This window comes from Ceratotherium simum, chromosome 2 (assembly GCF_057802395.1).
Source record: "Ceratotherium simum simum isolate JZ-2026a chromosome 2, ASM5780239v1, whole genome shotgun sequence".
Classification (NCBI taxonomy): domain Eukaryota; kingdom Metazoa; phylum Chordata; class Mammalia; order Perissodactyla; family Rhinocerotidae; genus Ceratotherium; species Ceratotherium simum.
The window spans coordinates 45,242,494-45,261,159 of record NC_141901.1 but is presented as its reverse complement, the minus strand read 5'-3'; the positions used below and the strand labels follow the sequence as shown (position 1 = coordinate 45,261,159).

The 18,666-nt window shown below is 43.3% G+C and overlaps 1 protein-coding gene across 3 annotated transcripts in view; it reads left to right on the top strand.

Moving 5' to 3' along the window:
* SETDB1 (SET domain bifurcated histone lysine methyltransferase 1) overlaps positions 1–18,453 on the top strand; it is a 32,248-nt gene extending 13,795 nt beyond the window's left edge. The window contains exons 4-22 of one of the 3 annotated variants that reach the window (XM_087443742.1): positions 920–954; positions 1,644–1,743; positions 2,423–2,548; positions 2,716–2,917; positions 3,478–3,551; positions 4,722–4,912; positions 5,891–6,020; positions 6,693–6,840; positions 6,932–7,087; positions 7,723–8,409; positions 8,865–8,981; positions 13,887–14,056; positions 14,643–15,271; positions 16,184–16,212; positions 16,327–16,459; positions 16,747–16,912; positions 17,256–17,467; positions 17,670–17,758; positions 17,956–18,453. In XM_087443742.1, the coding sequence (XP_087299868.1) occupies positions 920–954; positions 1,644–1,743; positions 2,423–2,548; positions 2,716–2,917; positions 3,478–3,551; positions 4,722–4,912; positions 5,891–6,020; positions 6,693–6,840; positions 6,932–7,087; positions 7,723–8,409; positions 8,865–8,981; positions 13,887–14,056; positions 14,643–15,271; positions 16,184–16,212; positions 16,327–16,459; positions 16,747–16,912; positions 17,256–17,467; positions 17,670–17,758; positions 17,956–18,073 (3,512 nt within the window). In that variant the 3' untranslated portion in view covers positions 18,074–18,453. Of the gene's footprint in view, positions 1–919; positions 955–1,643; positions 1,744–2,422; positions 2,549–2,715; positions 2,918–3,477; positions 3,552–4,721; positions 4,913–5,890; positions 6,021–6,692; positions 6,841–6,928; positions 7,088–7,722; positions 8,410–8,864; positions 8,982–13,886; positions 14,057–14,642; positions 15,272–16,183; positions 16,213–16,326; positions 16,460–16,746; positions 16,913–17,255; positions 17,468–17,669; positions 17,759–17,955 lie in introns of all 3 variants that reach the window. The other 2 variants (XM_014791787.2, XM_087443745.1) reach the window with 2 other exon arrangements.
* The last annotated feature ends 213 nt before the right edge of the window (positions 18,454–18,666 follow it).

The window sequence follows — 18,666 nt, the reverse complement described above, 5'->3', positions numbered from 1 at the left end:
ACTTCATTTATATGAAATGTCCGAATAGGCAAATCCATAGAGACAGAAAGTAGATTAGTGCTTGCCAGGAGTTGAGGGGAGGGTGAAATGGGGAGTTACTGCTAATGGATATTTTCATCACCCCAAAAAGTAGTAAGTGGGGTTTCTTTTTGGGGTGACGAAAATGTTCTGAATTAGAAAGTGGTGATAGTTGTACAACCTTGTGAATATACTAAAAACTACTGAATTAAACATTTCATTTTTGTTTTTTTTGTGAGGAAGATCAGCCCTGAGCTAACATCCATGCCGGGGCTGCCCGGGCCCAACCGAACCCGGGCCGCCAGCAGCGAAGCACATGCACTTACGGCTACGCCGCCAGGCTGGCCCCTGAGTTAAACATTTTAAATGGATAAATTTTTTAGTATGTGAATTACACTTGAATTAAAAAAAAAAGTTTCTTAATGAAGTTTAAAGTTCATTTCCCAGTTGCACTAGCCACATTTCATGTGCTTATTAGCCAATGTTAACAGATTTGACAGTGCAGATATAGAACATTTCTATCATAGCAGGAAGTTCTGTTGCTCAGCACTACTCAAGAATAAACATTTTTGCTTAATTCATTGACCACATCTCATTTTTCAAATCATTCAAATAATCTATAAGTAATTATTATTATAAAAATTCAAATATACAGTGAAAACCCAAAATCCCGTAGACTACCACCTGTCTCAGTACTTTATCTCCAGGTAAGCACTGTCACCTATTTGCTGTGTATCTTTCTGGACTCTTTTGGTACTTTTACATATGTATATATATCTATATCTAGTTTTCAGTTGTTATAATGCTTCCATGATAATGCTTTTAAGTAGCTTAGTTCTTGATTTCTTAGAAATTCTAATGTGTAAGTCTCTTACACTCATTAGAGATTTCTCATCCATAGGTGATGCTGGGAGCAGAACTCCAAAAGACCAGAAGGTGAGTTGGGATAGGTAAGGGAAGGGTGAGAGATAAGAATATGAAAATGAGGGGCCAGCCTGGTGGCGTATCGGTTAAGTGCGCGTTTTCTGCTTTGCCGGCTCAGGGTTCGCAGGTTCGGATCCCCAGCGCGCACTGATGCACCGCTTGTCAAGCCATGCTGTGGCGGCATCCCATATAAAATACAGGAAGATGGGCACAAATGTTAGCCCAGGGCCAATCTTCCTCACAAAAAGGGGGAGGATTGGTGTTGGATGTTAGCTCAGGGCTGATCTTCCTCACAAAAATAAAAAAACGAATATGAAGATGGGAGAAACTTTTGGCCTGACCATTCAGTCACTTCAGCCATTGACATGTAATCCTTCAGCCTGTAATCAGCTCTATGTGCAGGCTTCTAATAGATGTTATAAGAATGCAGAAGAAGTTACTTAGAGATAAATGCACTGAGTGCTATATGAATGTAGAATTTGGTGGTGATCAACTAGGTGAGATTAATCAAGGAGAGCTTCCTAAAGCTGATTACTGAACCAAATTTGTAAGAAAAGGCAGTTTTGCCTGATAAAGTAACCATAAGCTTGCAAACATAGCTCATTCTATTTTGTTTTTTGAAAGACAAGTTCTTATTCTCAAGTTATTTCTAACCCATGGACTTGTTTTAAAACTTGTTTCCCTCATCCCCTTCCTTACAGCTCCGTGAAGCTATGGCTGCCTTAAGAAAGTCGGCTCAAGATGTCCAGAAGTTCATGGATGCTGTCAACAAGAAGAGCAGTTCCCAGGATTTACATAAAGGTTAGAGTCAGGAGGTACCTCGGTACAGGTGGGGGGTGAATTCCTACAGAGATTTCATGAATAACTGGCTTTGTTTTAGCATCTCAGAATCCTTCTCTACCTCTGTTGGGTTCTTTTAACACCACAGGCTATATAAGTCAATATAAGGTTATTTGTGATGTTGTGCTCCTTGTTGTCTGCTTAAATCATTTGTCTGCTGATTTTCCAGTCTGTCATGGTTTTATCCAAATACCTTTTTAGCTTCATGCTCGTGACTGCTTCTTCTAGATGGAGATTAGAGAGAAAAGAGAATTCAAACTCTTATAAAGAGGTCTCAGGGAAGCTTTGTTTGTAGAATGGAGCTGTTAATAGATCTCCTATGAGAAAATGTTTTATAAATGCTACATAGCATTTAATGAGTGGTGGTTAATATTGTTGTTAATAAGGAGTCAGAAACATTTGGTTAAAGTGAGATGTTCGTGAATCACATGTGAATTGCAGTATTTAAGTTTTCTTGTTAGCATAAGCAATTGAGTCAGCTGTGTCTTGTCTTTCTGCCCCTGGCCAAGAGAGCAGCAAAAATGGCTAAGGATCAAAAATTACCCCATTTTCCTTGATTACCCTACTATCCTCTTTACTTTTCTGTTCTCTTCCCAATCTATGCCATATCTCTTTAGAAAAACTTTGCTTTCTTCCCTAGGAACCTTGAGTCAGATATCTGGAGAACTGAGCAAAGATGGTGACCTCATAGTCAGCATGCGCATTCTGGGCAAGAAGAGAACTAAGACGTGGCATAAAGGCACCCTTATTGCCATCCAGACGGTTGGTATGTTCAAGCTAGAGGAAGAACTAATGAAAGGCAACCTGCAGGTCTCCATTGCTGATTGTTTCTTTTCCCCACAGCCTTGCCTTTTGTCTCTCACCTAGCAGCCAGAATTTACACAGAAACTGATGAGTTTTTAAAATTTTTGTTTATCTTTCCCTTTTACTCAGGGCCAGGAAAGAAGTACAAGGTGAAATTTGACAACAAAGGAAAGAGTTTACTGTCGGGGAACCATATTGCCTATGATTACCACCCTCCTGCTGACAAGCTGTATGTGGGCAGTCGAGTGGTGGCCAAATACAAAGATGGGAATCAGGTCTGGCTCTATGCTGGCATTGTAGCTGAGACACCAAACGTCAAAAACAAGCTCAGGTACCTGGACAGAGGATTATAAAGAGAGTGGAGACTGGGAGCACAACACCTGCCTTGTTCCAAGCCATAGTCCAGATCTCACAATTAGCTTTTGTGTTCTTAGTCCCCAGTGGCCAGAAACCCTCTCTCTTTCTTTGCCACAGGAGTCTCAGGGAAGCTTTGTGGGTGATTCTTTGTCCTTTTTTGTTCCTTTTCTCAAGGAGAAAACTTGGAGAAAAACTAGGAGAGTAATCAGGATTGATTAATAGGGGGATAGGGAATTCATAATGAAGGAAGAAATGAAGTAGAGACTAAATGGTTTTCAGCAGAATTGGAATCTGATAGTGGAACAAGAATAAATAGCTTTTGAAAAAGTAGGGATACATTGGATTAAGGGAGAATTCGTAACTCTTAGTGTGGGAAGAAAGAATAACAGGAGAAAGTAGTAGACTGGAACATGTTCCCTGGAGTGTGTCCTGTTTGTGATCCAGAAGAGTAGAAGCTATGATAAGATAATTTCCATAGGTCATGTTAAATATCATAACCCCCTGATCTTTCTGCCATCACTCTTTTCCTTACAGGTTTCTCATTTTCTTTGATGACGGCTACGCTTCCTATGTCACACAATCTGAACTGTATCCCATTTGCCGGCCACGTGAGTGTCCCTCATTTCTTCCAGAGTTCTATCCATTTCCTCCTCTGCCTTGTATTTCTTCTTAAGACAACCAGTTGAAAAGCCCTAATGTTTTTGGTGCTTCAGTCTCAAAGATCATAAGTTTGATTAATGTCCTTTGAGAGAGACAGTTTTATTGCTCATCGCTAGTGCTGGGTCTTTGTATCCAGAGTGAGACAGCAGATCATGACTGACCTTGAGTGGGTCTACATCATATTGTAGATGTGTTTTTATTTCATTTCTAAGTGATTTAGGTTTGAGAAGATGTTACTTTCCTAGTCTCATACTTCATCTAACATTTGTATAAATCGGTAGTCTGCATAGTGTTTTCTACAGAAACTGTGTTAGATGGGTGCTATATGGTGTCCTCTATACTTATGAGTCTGGCTTGGGGCTAGATTCCTACAGAAGCAACTGTTTTTTTTTTTTTTGTGAGGAAAATCAGCACTGAGCTAACATCTAATGCCAATCCTCCTCTTTTTGCTGAGGAAGATTGGCCCTGAGCTAACATCCGTGTCCATACTTCCTCTACTTTATATGGGACACTGCTACAGCATGGCTTAACAAGCGGTGCTTCGGTGCGTGCCCAGGATCCGAACTGGCGAACCCCGGGCTGCCACAGGGGTGCACGCGCACTTAACTGCTTGCGCCACCGGGCCGGCCCCCAGAAGCAACTGTTTTTAATTGCAGAAGCGTCAACTAACACTGCTGTATGTCCACATAACATGGCAGTAAATGGATTCAAGTTCCTTAAAATCCTGGTAGAGAGTGAGAAGAAAGGATAAAATTGTTTTTTGTCAATTTCATAATACCACCTGATCTTTTTTGATTTACCTCTAGACTTATATCAAGTTAGCGAAAATTTCCATTTGAATTTTCCTAAGGAGAAACATCCATTTTTATGAAATGAGTAACTCACCTATATTTGCATATTGCTTATTTAGTGTTTACTTGATTTCTACGTGCATTTACATGTTAGGTTCAGTACTTTTAGGTGGTCTTGGTATTGCTTTCTTGAGGTTATGATTTCTTCGTTTATTTTTTCTCTCCCTCCCAACTTGAAAAATACCAAACGTCTCCTTGCCCACCATTTTTCCCTATCAAGACATGCCTTACCTGCCCTCTCTTACCCCTACTTCTTCCTTGGGACAGTGAAAAAGACTTGGGAGGACATAGAAGACATCTCCTGCCGAGACTTCATAGAGGAATACATCACTGCTTACCCCAACCGCCCCATGGTGCTACTCAAGAGTGGCCAGCTTATCAAGACTGAGTGGGAAGGCACATGGTGGAAGTCCCGAGTTGAGGAGGTGGACGGCAGCCTAGTCAGGATCCTCTTCCTGGTACTGTTCTTCCCTAGAGTTTTGGAGGCAGGGGTCGGGGTGGGATGGGGAAGTATAAGAGGCAATAATGAGGATGATTTTGTAGCTAATCCGTAGTTTTGTTTTGTTTTGTTTTGTTTTTAATTTTTTTAAATTTATTTATTTTTCCCCCAAAGCCCCAGTAGATAGTTGTATGTCATAGCTGCACATCCTTCCAGATGCTGTATGTGGGACGCGGCCTCAGCACGGCCGGAGAAGCGGTGCGTCAGTGCACGCCTGGGATCCGAACCCGGGCTGCCAGCAGCTGAGCACGCGCACTTAACCACTAAGCCACAGGGCCGGCCCCTACTCCATAGTTTTCCTCTTTGTTATCCTCTATCTTTTTTCACTATTTGGGGTCAGAATTTACCTTGTCTTTCTTTTTGTTCCTCTGTGAGTGGTTGTTGAAAATAAATTCCCTAACTTTAATTATGACACTAATCTGCATGGTGTTTTGTTTTTTTTTTTTCCTCTAGGAGTATTCACATTGCATGTAGGTACAGAGAAGGCAGCTAGTTTCATTTGTCCAGGGTTAGGGTTCTGGTAGCATAGTGAGACAAAAAAGAGGGATCAAGGAATTGGGAGGTCTTGATGATCTTTCAAGGCCTGATTTAACTCTAAGATCTTCTGTACCTATCCTTTTCTCCCCTTTTATGCCTTTCTTAGAACTATATTTCTTCTCTGAGCTATCTCAGCCCTTTGTCTCTAGGGCCTTCTGATCCTTGCCACACTTCCTACACTCAGTATAAACATCTCTCTCTCCTGTAATTTCTTAAAGAATATATGTTTTTCTTTATATTCCTGATAGCTCTCATGAAGCCTGGCACATAAGTTTATTGAACAGATAGGGAATTCAGGGAGATTTCCCCCAAGGAGGCACGTGGTATATATTCTCCACAAATGGTAGGATAGATTCTAGCCTTTAACTCATTTCCCCCACCCTTGCTCGCAATGCCCCAGGATGACAAAAGATGTGAATGGATCTATCGAGGCTCTACACGGCTGGAGCCCATGTTCAGCATGAAGACATCCTCAGCATCTGCGCTGGAGAAGAAGCAAGGGGGACAGCTCAGGACACGTCCAAATATGGGTATGTCCTGAAAGATACCCTGGGGGAGGGAAGAAATGGAGACACCAGCAAAGGAGATTGTATACAATGGTTATCCTTTGTTTACCAGGATGACACTACTGACTCATTGGAAACAGGACGTGTGCCCTGAGTTGTTTCCAGTAGTGGTGATGGATTTGTGGTGCTGCCTCCACATGCTATGGCTCTGATTTATTCTAAACAACCACATAAAAATCTGAAACAACTGGTTTAGGTTAGGGATGTTGGTGATAGTAGTTACATCTGTTATCCACATGAGGATTATCTGCTTTATGTGTTATCTATGATCAATTTTTTTTTTAAACCCAAACTGTTTTTGTTTTTATATGTTCCTGATGTACTTTCTGGTTGATTTTTCCTGACAACATTAGTTGATCAAAGAATGCGTTTTTGAAAATTTTCACCAAAGTAATATAATTACTAATGTAAATCATCTGAGGCAGGAAGATAAAGTCTTATTATTTAAGTCAAAGCCAGCCTGTGCTAGTAGTCTCACTCATTGGTGTAAATAATGAGAACTGACAGTCTTAGCACTTACTCAAAATGTTTCTATTGCTGCTTTTTTATATTATATAAATTGAGGATCAGGCATGTGCATGAATATAAGTGACACAGCTATCATCTTCTCAATGGTCAGTTTCCTTTTTCCTATAGGTGCTGTGAGGAGCAAAGGCCCTGTGGTCCAGTACACCCAGGATCTGACCAGTACTGGAACCCAATTCAAGCCACTGGAGCCCCCACAGCCTACAGCCCCACCTGTCCCGCCTGCCCCACCTCTGTCCCCCCAGGCAGGTGACAATGAGTGAGTGCTATTCCTTCTTTTTCGCCAGTTCCTTTCATAATGTATTTTCTGTATCCCTTACTGTATGATCTCTTCTCTAATCTCCTAGAAGCTTAGAAAGCCAGCTTGCCCAATCACGGAAGCAGGTAGCCAAAAAGAGTACTTCTTTCCGGCCAGGATCTGTGGGCTCTGGTCATTCCTCCCCTACATCCCCTGCACTCAGTGAAAATGCCCCTGGTGGGAAACCTGGGATCAACCAGACATATAGGTGAGAAAATCTCAGGCTCTCTGTCAGGGGGTTGGCAGTGTATACTGAATGGTCACTGTATAGGGAGGTTCCTTGGCTCCAAGGGGCTTAGTTAAGGTTATGACAGTAAGGAATTTGGACTTGAAAAGAAAGCTTTAACCTTGGAAATTTCCAAGAAACAGAGTGTAAAAATAATTGAATTAGAAACTAGGTGCCTAGAAGTACAGAATCACCAGCAAGTCACTTGTTAAAACTTCTCATCAAATGTGGTGCCATCATTGGTACAATAGAAAGGGAGCACTACAGCTTCTTGCCTTGAATTGTGGGAGTCAGTAAGGACATTTATAGGACACATAGAAGGAAAAAAAGAATAGGTATAAGACTAGACTCTACTTCCATAATTCACAGGGAGAAAAATTTTAGGAAAAGGTATACTGTTGAAATAGAGATATTATCAGTCAGTGAAGAGTAACCAAGGCATTTCATTGCCCCGGTTTAGTAAGGCAAGGGAAAATCTGACTTTCTTGTGTCATCTTGAGCTTTAAGAGCACAGCTATTTGAAAGATTAGAGAAGTGGCTTAGCCAGCTGGAGGGGTAATTATACAACAGAGAGGTCCTATTGCCTTCTTATCTGATCTCTTGCATCTCATTTGCAGATCACCTTTAGGCTCAACACCCTCTGCCCCAGCACCCTCAGCACCCCCAGCACCCCCAGCCCCTCCAGCCCCTCCAGCCCCTCCAGCCCCTCCAGCCCCTCCAGCCCCTCCAGGCCCTCCAGCCTTCCATGGCATGCTGGAGCGGGCCCCGGCAGAGCCCTCCTACCGTGCGCCAATGGAAAAGCTCTTCTACTTACCTCATGTCTGCAGCTATGCTTGTCTGTCTCGAGTCAGACCTATGAGAAGTGAGCAATACCGGGGCAAGAACCCTCTGCTAGTTCCACTACTATATGACTTCCGGAGGATGACAGCCCGGCGCCGAGTTAACCGCAAGATGGGTTTTCATGTTATCTATAAAACACCCTGTGGCCTCTGCCTTCGGACAATGCAGGAGATCGAACGCTACCTTTTTGAGACTGGCTGTGACTTTCTCTTCCTGGAGATGTTCTGTTTGGATCCATATGTTCTTGTGGACCGGAAGTTTCAGCCCTATAAGCCTTTTTACTATATTTTGGACATCACGTATGGGAAGGAAGATGTTCCCCTATCCTGTGTCAATGAGATTGACACAACTCCCCCACCCCAGGTGGCCTACAGCAAGGAGCGAATCCCGGGCAAGGGTGTTTTCATTAACACAGGCCCTGAATTTCTGGTTGGCTGTGACTGCAAGGATGGGTGCCGGGACAAGTGAGTTGGTGGGGGAATCCCTGCCCCTACCTCCAACTTTGCTGTAGTTGCCTTCCTTTCCACTTCCTTTGCTTTATATCTGCACTCCTTTCCCCTTTCACCATCTCCCTTACCTCCTCCCTCAGCTGGAGTTCCCACTGTAAGGCCTCCATGAAAGCTGTGAGACAGAGAGGCAGGAGACTAACTTGGCCCCACTGCATAACCCTGGGTACATGTGTCTTGTGTTTGTTTCTTTCTCTGATTCTCTTCCTTTTCCTTTATTTCCTTCCATCATGCTTTCAGTTGCCACTTTGTTTCATTCTCTGTCTCTCTATCTTATTCTCACTCTGTCATATTCTTACTCTGTCTTTTCCTTTCTCATTTACATGTACCTTATCCCCATCCTTTTAGTAGTACTTCTGGCATCTAAAGCAAGTCTTACAGCTCTAGCTGTTGTACCTTTCTGTCTCATACAGGTCCAAGTGTGCCTGCCATCAGCTAACTATCCAGGCTACAGCCTGCACCCCAGGTGGCCAAATTAACCCTAACTCTGGCTACCAGTACAAGAGACTAGAAGAGTGTCTGCCTACAGGGTAAGTAGTCGGGGAAAAGTGAAGCACCTCAGAGACTGAGGAGCATGTTCTTGTTTTTCTAAGCTTGTAGGAACCATCAGAATTCTAAAAATTGGAACCAAAATTAGAATAACCGAAATGGGCATTTTATCAATTAAATCTTATTTACTGAATTCCCAGCAATTGTTTCTTCCTTGGGCTTTCCTTGAAATGAAGACATAGAATGATTAAATAGTGTCTGGTAATTTTCTATTGTGGTAAAAGGTGACCTTAATTTCATAGCTGTATGAGTGTCCTAACAGATTGTAGCTTACTCTGGTAAGTGAGATGTGTTCAAAAAGAAGTAGCTAGGGACCTGATTGTATAGGACTTGATAAATCAGAACAAAAATTAGAATCAAATTCATGGTGCAGTAGAAAGCTGTTAGAGAATTTTAAGCAGGCAAATGATGTGATTAGCCTTTTGAAGATTACTCTGGCTTCTATGTGGAGAATAGGTCTTAGGGTAGCAAAACTAGAATTTTGGAAGTCCAGTTAGGAGATAATTATAGGAATACAGGTGAGAGGTAGTGGTTGCTGGGGCTTGTACTAGAATGAAAGTGGCAGTAGAGATGAAAGGGGATAGAGTCGGCCCCGTGGCTTAGTGGTTAAGTGGGCACGCTCCACTAGTGGCAGCCCAGGTTCGGATCCCGGGCATGCACCGACGCACTGCTTCTCCAGCCATGCTGAGGCCATGTCCCACATACAGCAACTAGAAGGATGTGCAACTATGACATACAACTATCTACTGGGGCTTTGGGGGGGAGAAAAAAAAAGGAGGAGGATTGGCAATAAATGTTAGCTCAGAGCCGGTCTTCCTCAGCAAAAAGAGGAGGATTAGCGTGGATCTTAGCTCAGGGCTGATCTTCCTCACAAAAAAAAAAAAAAGAGGATAGATTTGGGATGCACTTGGAGGTAGAGCTACAGAACTTGATAGGTTGACTGTGGAGTAGGAGGGAAGGGGAGGAATCAAGGATAATTCCTAAATTTTATACCTCAGCAACTAAGTGGATGTTGGTGCTTTTTACTGAAATGGAAGACCAGAGGAATTGCAGGCCTGAGTGAAATTCAGCTCCTATTCTGGCCACGTTAAGTTTGAGGTGCCTGTTAGGCAGTCCGAGTGGAAATGTCAAGAAGGCAGTGAGATTGCTGGAGAGAAGCGTAAGGGCTGGACCTAAAGATTTAGGAATCAGTAGCACAGGAGTACTATTTAAAACTTGGATGAGTTTATTTAGAGAGAATATTGATAATAGAGAAGAGAAGGTGTCCCAGAAGTAAGCCCTGGGCTCTCCAGCATTTAGAGATTGAGCCGAGGAGGTGAAGCCAGCATGTGAGATTGAGAAAGACAGGTCAGGGAAAGAGGACAATGAGAGAGCGGGATGCAAATTGGTTATACGTGAACATGTGAACTAATAAGCTTAGTGTTCAAGATACATAATTAGGACCGGCCCAGTGGCTTAGTGGTTAAGTGCGTGCGCTCCACTGCTGGCAGCCCGGGTTCGGGTCCCGGGCACGCGCTGAGGCACTGCTACTCCGGCCATGCTGAGGCCGCATCCCACATACAGCAACTAGAAGGATGTGCAGCTATGACATACAACTATCTACTGGGGCTTTGGGGGGGAAAATAAATAAATAAAATCTTTAAAAAACAAACAAACAAAAAAAACAAAACAAAAAAAAGATACATAATTAACAGAAGAAGAGAAAAGCATCAATGAAATAATTCAGAAATTTTCATGTAATTGAGGGGTTTGTGTTTCCAAATTGAAAGGCCCATTCAAGTCCTAGCATAGTGGATGAAAATAGATTCCCACTGGGCTGGCCCCGTGGCTTAGCGGTTAAGTGCGCACGCTCCGCTGCTGGCGGCCCGGGTTCGGATCCCAGGCGCGCACTGATGCACCGCTTCTCCAGCCATGCTGAGGCCGTGTCCCATATACAACAACTAGAATGATGTGCAGCTATGACATACAACTATCTACTAGGGCTTTGGGGGAAAAATAAATAAATAAAATTATTAAAAAAAAAAAATAGATCCCCACTAAAACACATGATAATAAAATGTGATCATTGTGTCCACAGAATACTGAGGACAAAGAGAAAATCCCAAAAGCTTCTAGAGAAGAGCAGTAGACCACAAAAAAATAAAGGCGCAGCATGACTTCAGCCTTCTCAAAATAACATGGGAAGCTACACATGGCAATTGAGGAATCTATTCAGAATTCTAAGGGAAAAATATTTCAGTCCTAGAGTTCTAAACCCAGGAAAACTATCAGTTGTGTTAAAGTAGGCTAAAGACTTTTTTTTGACATAAAATACCTCAAAATTTTCCATTATTCTCCTTCTCAGAAAGTCACTGGAGATGTTTACCATGAGGGAAAAAGTCAAGAGAGAGGAAGGCATACTGATCCAGGAAACAGAGGATCCAACTCAAAAGAGGAGTGAGGGGAATCCCACAGATGATAATGAAGTGTGAAGGGGGCTTCCGGCCTGACAGCTGTGCACTAGGAGTAGAGAGCAGCCAGTGTGAGAGCAGGTCAGATCTGACGCAAGAGAGACTTCTTTGGGAAAATGGGTTTGCTAGAAAACCTGATGTGTCTGAGTATCTTCAGAGGAGATTGAGACTACTGGGGAAACCAGGAGATGAATTTGTGCTGAATGCATATTGAAAACTAAGCAAAGGAAAAGACAGTTATAAGCTTTGGTTACATCAGTGTATCATTTGTGTTTTAATTGTAAACAAAAAATTTGACTCTTGTAACAATGTTTAGATTTGATATGGGTGGTAGCTACATGGTTGTTCATTATGTCTTTTTTACGTGTTTGAAATGTTTCTTAAAAATATTTTCAAATAACTACAAATAATATGTCACTCCCCTGCTTAAAACTCATTAATAGCTTCCCACTGCACTTTGAATTTTAATCTTGAGTCACAAGACACAGTACTATCTGGCCCCTTCCTGTTATCTCTCTCTCTCCAAAACTATTCCAACCACACTGATATTCTTCAGTTCCTGGATCCAGTTCACCCAGTGTTTGCCAGCCTACCTCGAGGGCCTTTGTACATACTGTGCCCTCTTCTTGGCATCCTTCCACTGTTCTTTGCGTGGCTCTCTTTTTTAACCTTGAGTTCTCAGCTTTAATCTCACCTTCTCAGAGAGACCTTTCCTGGTCACTCAAAACCAGGTCATTTTCACTCCCTTAATTCTCTCATTGAGTACCCCGTTCGGCTCCTTTATAGCATCTGTGACTACTTTCATTTATTTGTTCACTTGTTTTTGTTCTGTTTTTTCCGTTAGAATATAAGCTTCATGGGAGGATGAACCTTGGCAATCTTGCTCACCATTGTATCACCAGCAGCTGACTTACCCAGTGCCTGGCATATAGTAATCACTCAAATTTTGTTGAATGAATGAATGATACTCAGTGTAGCTGCTCTGAAAGTTTCATATCATGATGATTAGACCAGAGTTCAGATTCTGGCCTTGTCTCTTCTCAGCGGATCCTGCTTTATCAGCTATAAACAGAGGATGTGAACACTAATACCCCCCATCCCCAGGGGAGTTTTAAGAGACCTAACAAAGTTGTCTCTTGATGTGGTGCTGGTCACATGGTGTGTTCATTGAGAAAATTCATTGAGCCGTAGACTTATGTGTACTTTTCTCTGTGTATATTACGCTTTAATACTTTTTTTAAAGTTAGGAAAACCCTTGTAGGGCTGCTTTGAGAATAGAATAAGAGAATGTATGTAAGCGTTGACATAATGCCAAACACAAAGTATATGTTCCGTAAATAGAAGCTGCTCTTACCGTCTTTCTCCGGAGGGATATAATTAATGTCATCAACCAACTTAATTGTACTGTTGTCATCTTTCCAAAAGTAAATGTCTCCTTTAAATTTACGTACCAAGGAAATAAGTAAAATCCTAACACTGAGCAAAGTAGATAGAGCAGAAACGTTGATACCTAAAAAGATGACAGTTTTCTCAGTATAACTAATATTATCTTCCTTTAATATTGATATTTGCTAGAGGTCTCCGATTAACTTTAGTAGTTTATTTTTAAAATAGCTAAGTTGTTAAATTCCTTAAACTAGATAGAATAGGAGTTGCCTGGGGGGAACGATTATGACCTTGTCTGTTATTGTGTATTCCTGGTGTCTAGCACAGTTCTTGGTGTTTAATAAATGGTCACTGAATAAAAGGATGAAAATCAACTTTACCAAAAGAAAGAATCCCATGAACTTGAGTTCCAGTTTCTCCTCTGTACTCACTTTCAGTTGGCTGTTATATTGACTTCTGCTTTTCTCATGTATCTTTATTGTATGCATCTATTTCTTTTTTTTTAATAATTTTATTTATTTTTCCCCCAAATCCCCAGTAGATAGTTGTGTGTCATAGCTGCACATCCTTCTAGTTGCTGTATGTGGGACGCGGCCTCAGCATGGCCAGAGAAGCGGTGCGCGCCCGGGATCCGAACCCGGGCCGCCAGCAGCAGAGCGCGCGCGCGCTCAACCACCACAAGGACGGCCCTGTATGCATCTATTTCTACAAATTGACATAGTCTATCTCCTTATTTTAATGGCTCTTAACTTGTATTCATATCATAGTTTGCTTAGTTTTTCTCCAGGTATTAGGCATTCTGGTATTCACCGATAGTAACTGTAATGCTGTAAATATCTGTATAAATCATTTTTTCCCCCTCTGAATTATTTCCTTGGGCTGTATTCCCAAATGAATCAAAGAGCATAGACAGTTCACTAAATCCACTTACTTAGATCATTACCTAATAAACGATGATACCTTAAGAATTATAACAGTTCTGTGGAGTTAATGGATAATGGATGCTCTAGTGATCGTGTTATGATTGATTTTATTGTAACCTTCTCCCAGAGTTTATGAGTGTAATAAACGCTGCAAATGTGACCCAAACATGTGCACAAACCGGTTGGTACAGCATGGACTACAGGTTCGGCTACAGCTATTCAAGACACAGAACAAGGGCTGGGGTATCCGCTGCTTGGATGACATTGCCAAAGGCTCCTTTGTCTGTATTTATGCAGGTTGGTGATGAAACGAAAGTGTTGCTTTCTGGGGTTAGGACATTGTGGGGAATTGAAGCAGAGACAAGTTGAACATAAGAATAAAATGCTTGAATATGAACGGGGAGTAAGAGGAAGGCCAGGATTTTCTTCTGTAAAGAACATGACAAGTGATCTGCGTGTCTGGGTGGACCAGTGAGGGACAAAAATGCTTCCCAAGGACAAGAATGAAAAGGGATGAAATTGTGGATATGATGTTTCAGAGGAGAGACATGATAGTGGAGTCCAGTGTATCACTTTCTCCCACATCGCTCTGCGCTATCACTGTACTCCACCCAGAGATCTTTTAGCATAGCTGAGAACTCTTGTGGTAAAGAGAGTAAAGAGGAGGAATGGGAAGGCAGAAAGGGCAAGATTTAAAACTACAGAAAGCTCCCCATACTCTCATAATTAAGACACTAAGGAGGAGGTATTAGCAAAGAGAAACGAGAGACCATAATGGAGGTGTTTTGACTCTGTGTGGCGGTGGGCTGGATATTGATAGAATGACCCTTATTCTTTCTAAAAGATCCTCATAACCCTGGAAGGTCTTTCTCTTTACTCCCAGGCAAAATCCTGACGGATGACTTCGCAGACAAAGAGGGCTTGGAAATGGGTGATGAGTACTTTGCCAATCTGGACCATATTGAGAGCGTGGAGAACTTCAAGGAAGGATATGAGAGTGATGCCCCCTGTTCCTCTGACAGCAGTGGTGTAGACTTGAAGGACCAGGAAGATGGCAACAGCGGTACTGAGGATCCCGAAGAGTCCAATGATGATAGCTCAGATGATAACTTCTGTAAGGATGAGGACTTCAGCACCAGCTCAGTATGGCGCAGCTATGCTACCCGGCGGCAGACCCGGGGCCAGAAGGAGAATGGATTGTCTGAGACAGCTTCCAAGGATTCCCGCCCCCCAGACCTTGGGCCCCCCCATATTCCTGTCCCTCCATCAATCCCTATAGGTGGCTGCAATCCACCTTCCTCTGAAGAGACACCCAAGAACAAGGTGGCTTCGTGGTTGAGCTGCAATAGTGTCAGTGAAGGTGGCTTTGCTGACTCCGATAGCCGTTCATCTTTCAAGACTAGCGAAGGTGGGGAAGGCCGGGCTGGGGGAGGCAGAGGGGAGGCTGAGAAGGCCTCCACCTCAGGGCTGGGCTTCAAGGAGGAGGGAGACATCAAGCAGGCCAAGAAAGAGGTAAGCAGTGGCAGAAAACTCTGAGAGCAATGACTTTTGTGTAATTTTGGTGCAGTAACAAACTTAATGCAGTCTCACTATGTAGATTATTTAAATGATGGATATTTCTGTGGCAAACCTGATTATCTCCCCCCCACCCAGCACTTTCCTAGTGTTTCTTTAAAGAACCTATTTATTTATTTATTTTATTTTTTGTAAGGAAGACCAGCCCTGTGCTAACATCTACCAATCTTCCTCTTTTTTTGCTGAGGAAGACTGGCCGTGGGCTAACATCCGTGCCCATCTCCCTCCACTTTATATGGGATGTCGCCACAGCCTGGCTTGCCAAGCGGTGCGTCGGTGCACGCCCGGGATCCGAACCGGCGAACCCCGGGTCGCCGCAGCGGAGCGTGCACATTTAACTGCTTGCGCCACCAGGCCAGCCCCCACCAATTTATTTTAAAATCAACTTGCTGGGGGGAAAAAGTATCTGATTCATTCCAAAGTGAAGGGTTCGAAAGTAAATTTTTTTAATTAAGTGCTATTTCAAGTTATCTACATCATTGCTTCCTTCTATTAGAGTAGAAAAACAATTGATTTTAAATAGATTTTTAATGATGTTGAAACTTAACCACATTACAGGTGGTGAACTGTGTCCCTTGTCCTTGTAAGACTTTGCCCATAGTGTTTTCCATGAACATTTTATGCCCTATCATTGGGAAGCGTTAAAGACCCCTCCCAGGGGGGGTTCCTGATGAGAATATGAGTGTTACTATCAAGTTGCAGAGTAATTTCTGCACACATACCCCACTTAGATTTAGTGTACCTGTCACTGGCTAATGTCTTTGGAGTCATTTGAAATGAAGTCTAGTTGTTGGTTTCGTTACCTAGAACCATGAAAACATTTAACCCTCTACTTGCTCTCTTTTCCAGGACCCTGATGACCGAAACAAGATGTCAATGTAAGTGCCTCTCTTTTTGACCTGTTTCCAAATCTGCCTTCTCTCAAGCCCACAAAAGAAGCCTAAGAAACAGCCAATACCCCGACCCCCTCTCATTCCTTCCCCTTCCATCAGAGTTACTGAAAGCTGTCGAAATTATGGTTATAATCCTTCTCCTGTGAAGCCTGAAGGACTTCGCCGCCCCCCTAGTAAGACTAGTATGCATCAGAGCCGACGACTCCTGGCCTCTGCTCAGTCCAACCCTGATGTAAGTGATCTACTTTCTCAAGCTGTACCTTCCCCAGCCTTCTGTTTTATTCAGAGTCTGAGTAAAGGAACATTCTCCTCACCTCATCAAGTCCTTCACCATAACTAGTTAGATCTTTTCTTGTTTCATTGGCTTTGACTTCCTGCCTCATTTTCCTTCATTCCACATCTAATCTTCCTCTTGGTATATAGTCTCAGCCCCTTCCTGTCTAACCATAGGTAAGAACAAGGACTTGAAGGGGCCCTCCCCATTTACTCTTCCTTCTTCTCACCTTTCTGTTTCCCCAGGATGTCCTGACACTGTCCAGCAGCACAGAAAGTGAGGGGGAAAGTGGGACCAGCCGAAAGCCCACTGCTGGTCAGACTTCAGCCACAGCGGTTGACAGTGATGATATCCAGACCATCTCCTCTGGCTCTGAAGGGGATGACTTTGAGGACAAGAAGAACATGTCTGGTAGTCTGGAAGAATTTGAGGGGTCATAGGAAGGAACAGTAGGAAAGTTGGGATAAAGGATTTTTTAAGGAAGCTAAAGAAGTAGGGGAAAAATTTCAGATCCTAAGAGTTGAAGAATCTCTGGGAGGGCTCCCTGACTTCCAGCTAAACTGTTATTGACACGTCCCCTTCCCCTCTCCCAGTTTTCTACTCTTTTCCTTCAGCTCCTTTATCCAGATCTAATCCTGCCTCAGAGTCTCAGCTTATTGTTATTCCTGAGCTGCAATGGGTGGAATGAAAATGGGGGTAGAATGTCAAGTCATGAGGTGGGATAGGTCCTGACCCCATTCTCCTTCCTGTCCAGGTCCGTTGAAGCGCCAAGTGGCAGTAAAATCAACCCGAGGCTTTGCTCTTAAATCAACCCATGGGATTGCCATTAAATCAACCAACATGGCTTCTGTGGAAAAGGGGGAAAGCGCACCTGTTCGTAAGAACACACGCCAATTCTACGATGGTGAGGAGTCTTGCTACATCATCGATGCCAAGCTTGAAGGCAACCTGGGCCGTTACCTCAATGTGAGACCCCTCTCCCTCACCTCTAGATGCTAGATTATCCCATGGTCCTCAGATTTCTAGTTCTTTTAAAGAGGTAGCTTTCTTTCAAAACTTCTCTGCTATGATGGGGAGGATCAGATGGCATCGTTTTTAGTCCACCTCTCACCCCACAAAGCCAGATTCTGTTTCCTTGTCTTACTTGATCCTGTCCTTAAACCTACAGCACAGTTGCAGCCCCAACCTGTTTGTCCAGAATGTCTTCGTGGATACTCACGATCTTCGCTTCCCTTGGGTGGCCTTCTTTGCCAGCAAGTAAGAGGGAGTCAGGAGAGGGGATGGTTGGGTAGGAGAAGCCCTGGATTGGGGAGGGGCAAGGGCTATTGAAATTCTAAGCGCCCCTGCTCCCCTGCTCTGTCTGTGTTCCAGCTCCACCTATACTCTGTAACCCCAGGCGCCTGGGTTATCTGCTGTCTTCACCACACACACCCCATCCTTTTCTTCCTCTTTAGGAGAATCCGGGCTGGGACAGAACTTACTTGGGACTACAACTACGAGGTGGGCAGTGTGGAAGGCAAGGAGTTGCTCTGCTGCTGTGGGGCCATCGAATGCAGAGGGCGTCTTCTTTAGAGGACAGCCGCCTTCTGAACCCTTCCTGAACTGTCCTTTCCTCAGGAACTGGGTCCTCCTGACTGTTGAACTCTGACTCCCAAGTCTCCGGTCTAGCTACTCCCCCAGCTCCTAGTAGATAGAGATGGGGGTTTTGGGTCAGGAGATCCCTTCCAATGTGGTGCTAGCAGGCAGGGTCCCTCCTCCACTAGGGGGCGGGGAGAGGTTACCACTCTAACCTGGGCCTGACGTCCTTTCAGTCCTGGCGCTCATCCCTCCCATCCTGCCTTTGTTCAAGTGTTCATGCTTCTAACAGACTTTATTCCTGGAATGAGGGCTGTGTATTTACTATCCCTGGTTTGTATTGTTTCTTGAATACAAGAAAAAGATGTTAAAACTAAGATTGTGATTTGATTTCTCTCCCTCAGCCCCCATACTCCCAATTCTGGGTCTTTCGATGAGAAATCTGTTTCCCCCCATCCTTCCCAATCAGCAGCTGTCATTAATCTCATACCTTCTGTACCTTTGTGTTTTCTTATTTGCCATGTGAAATTTAAAAAAGAAAATGTTACATAACCATGAGGAAGGCATGAGGAAGACTACCTTAGTTTATT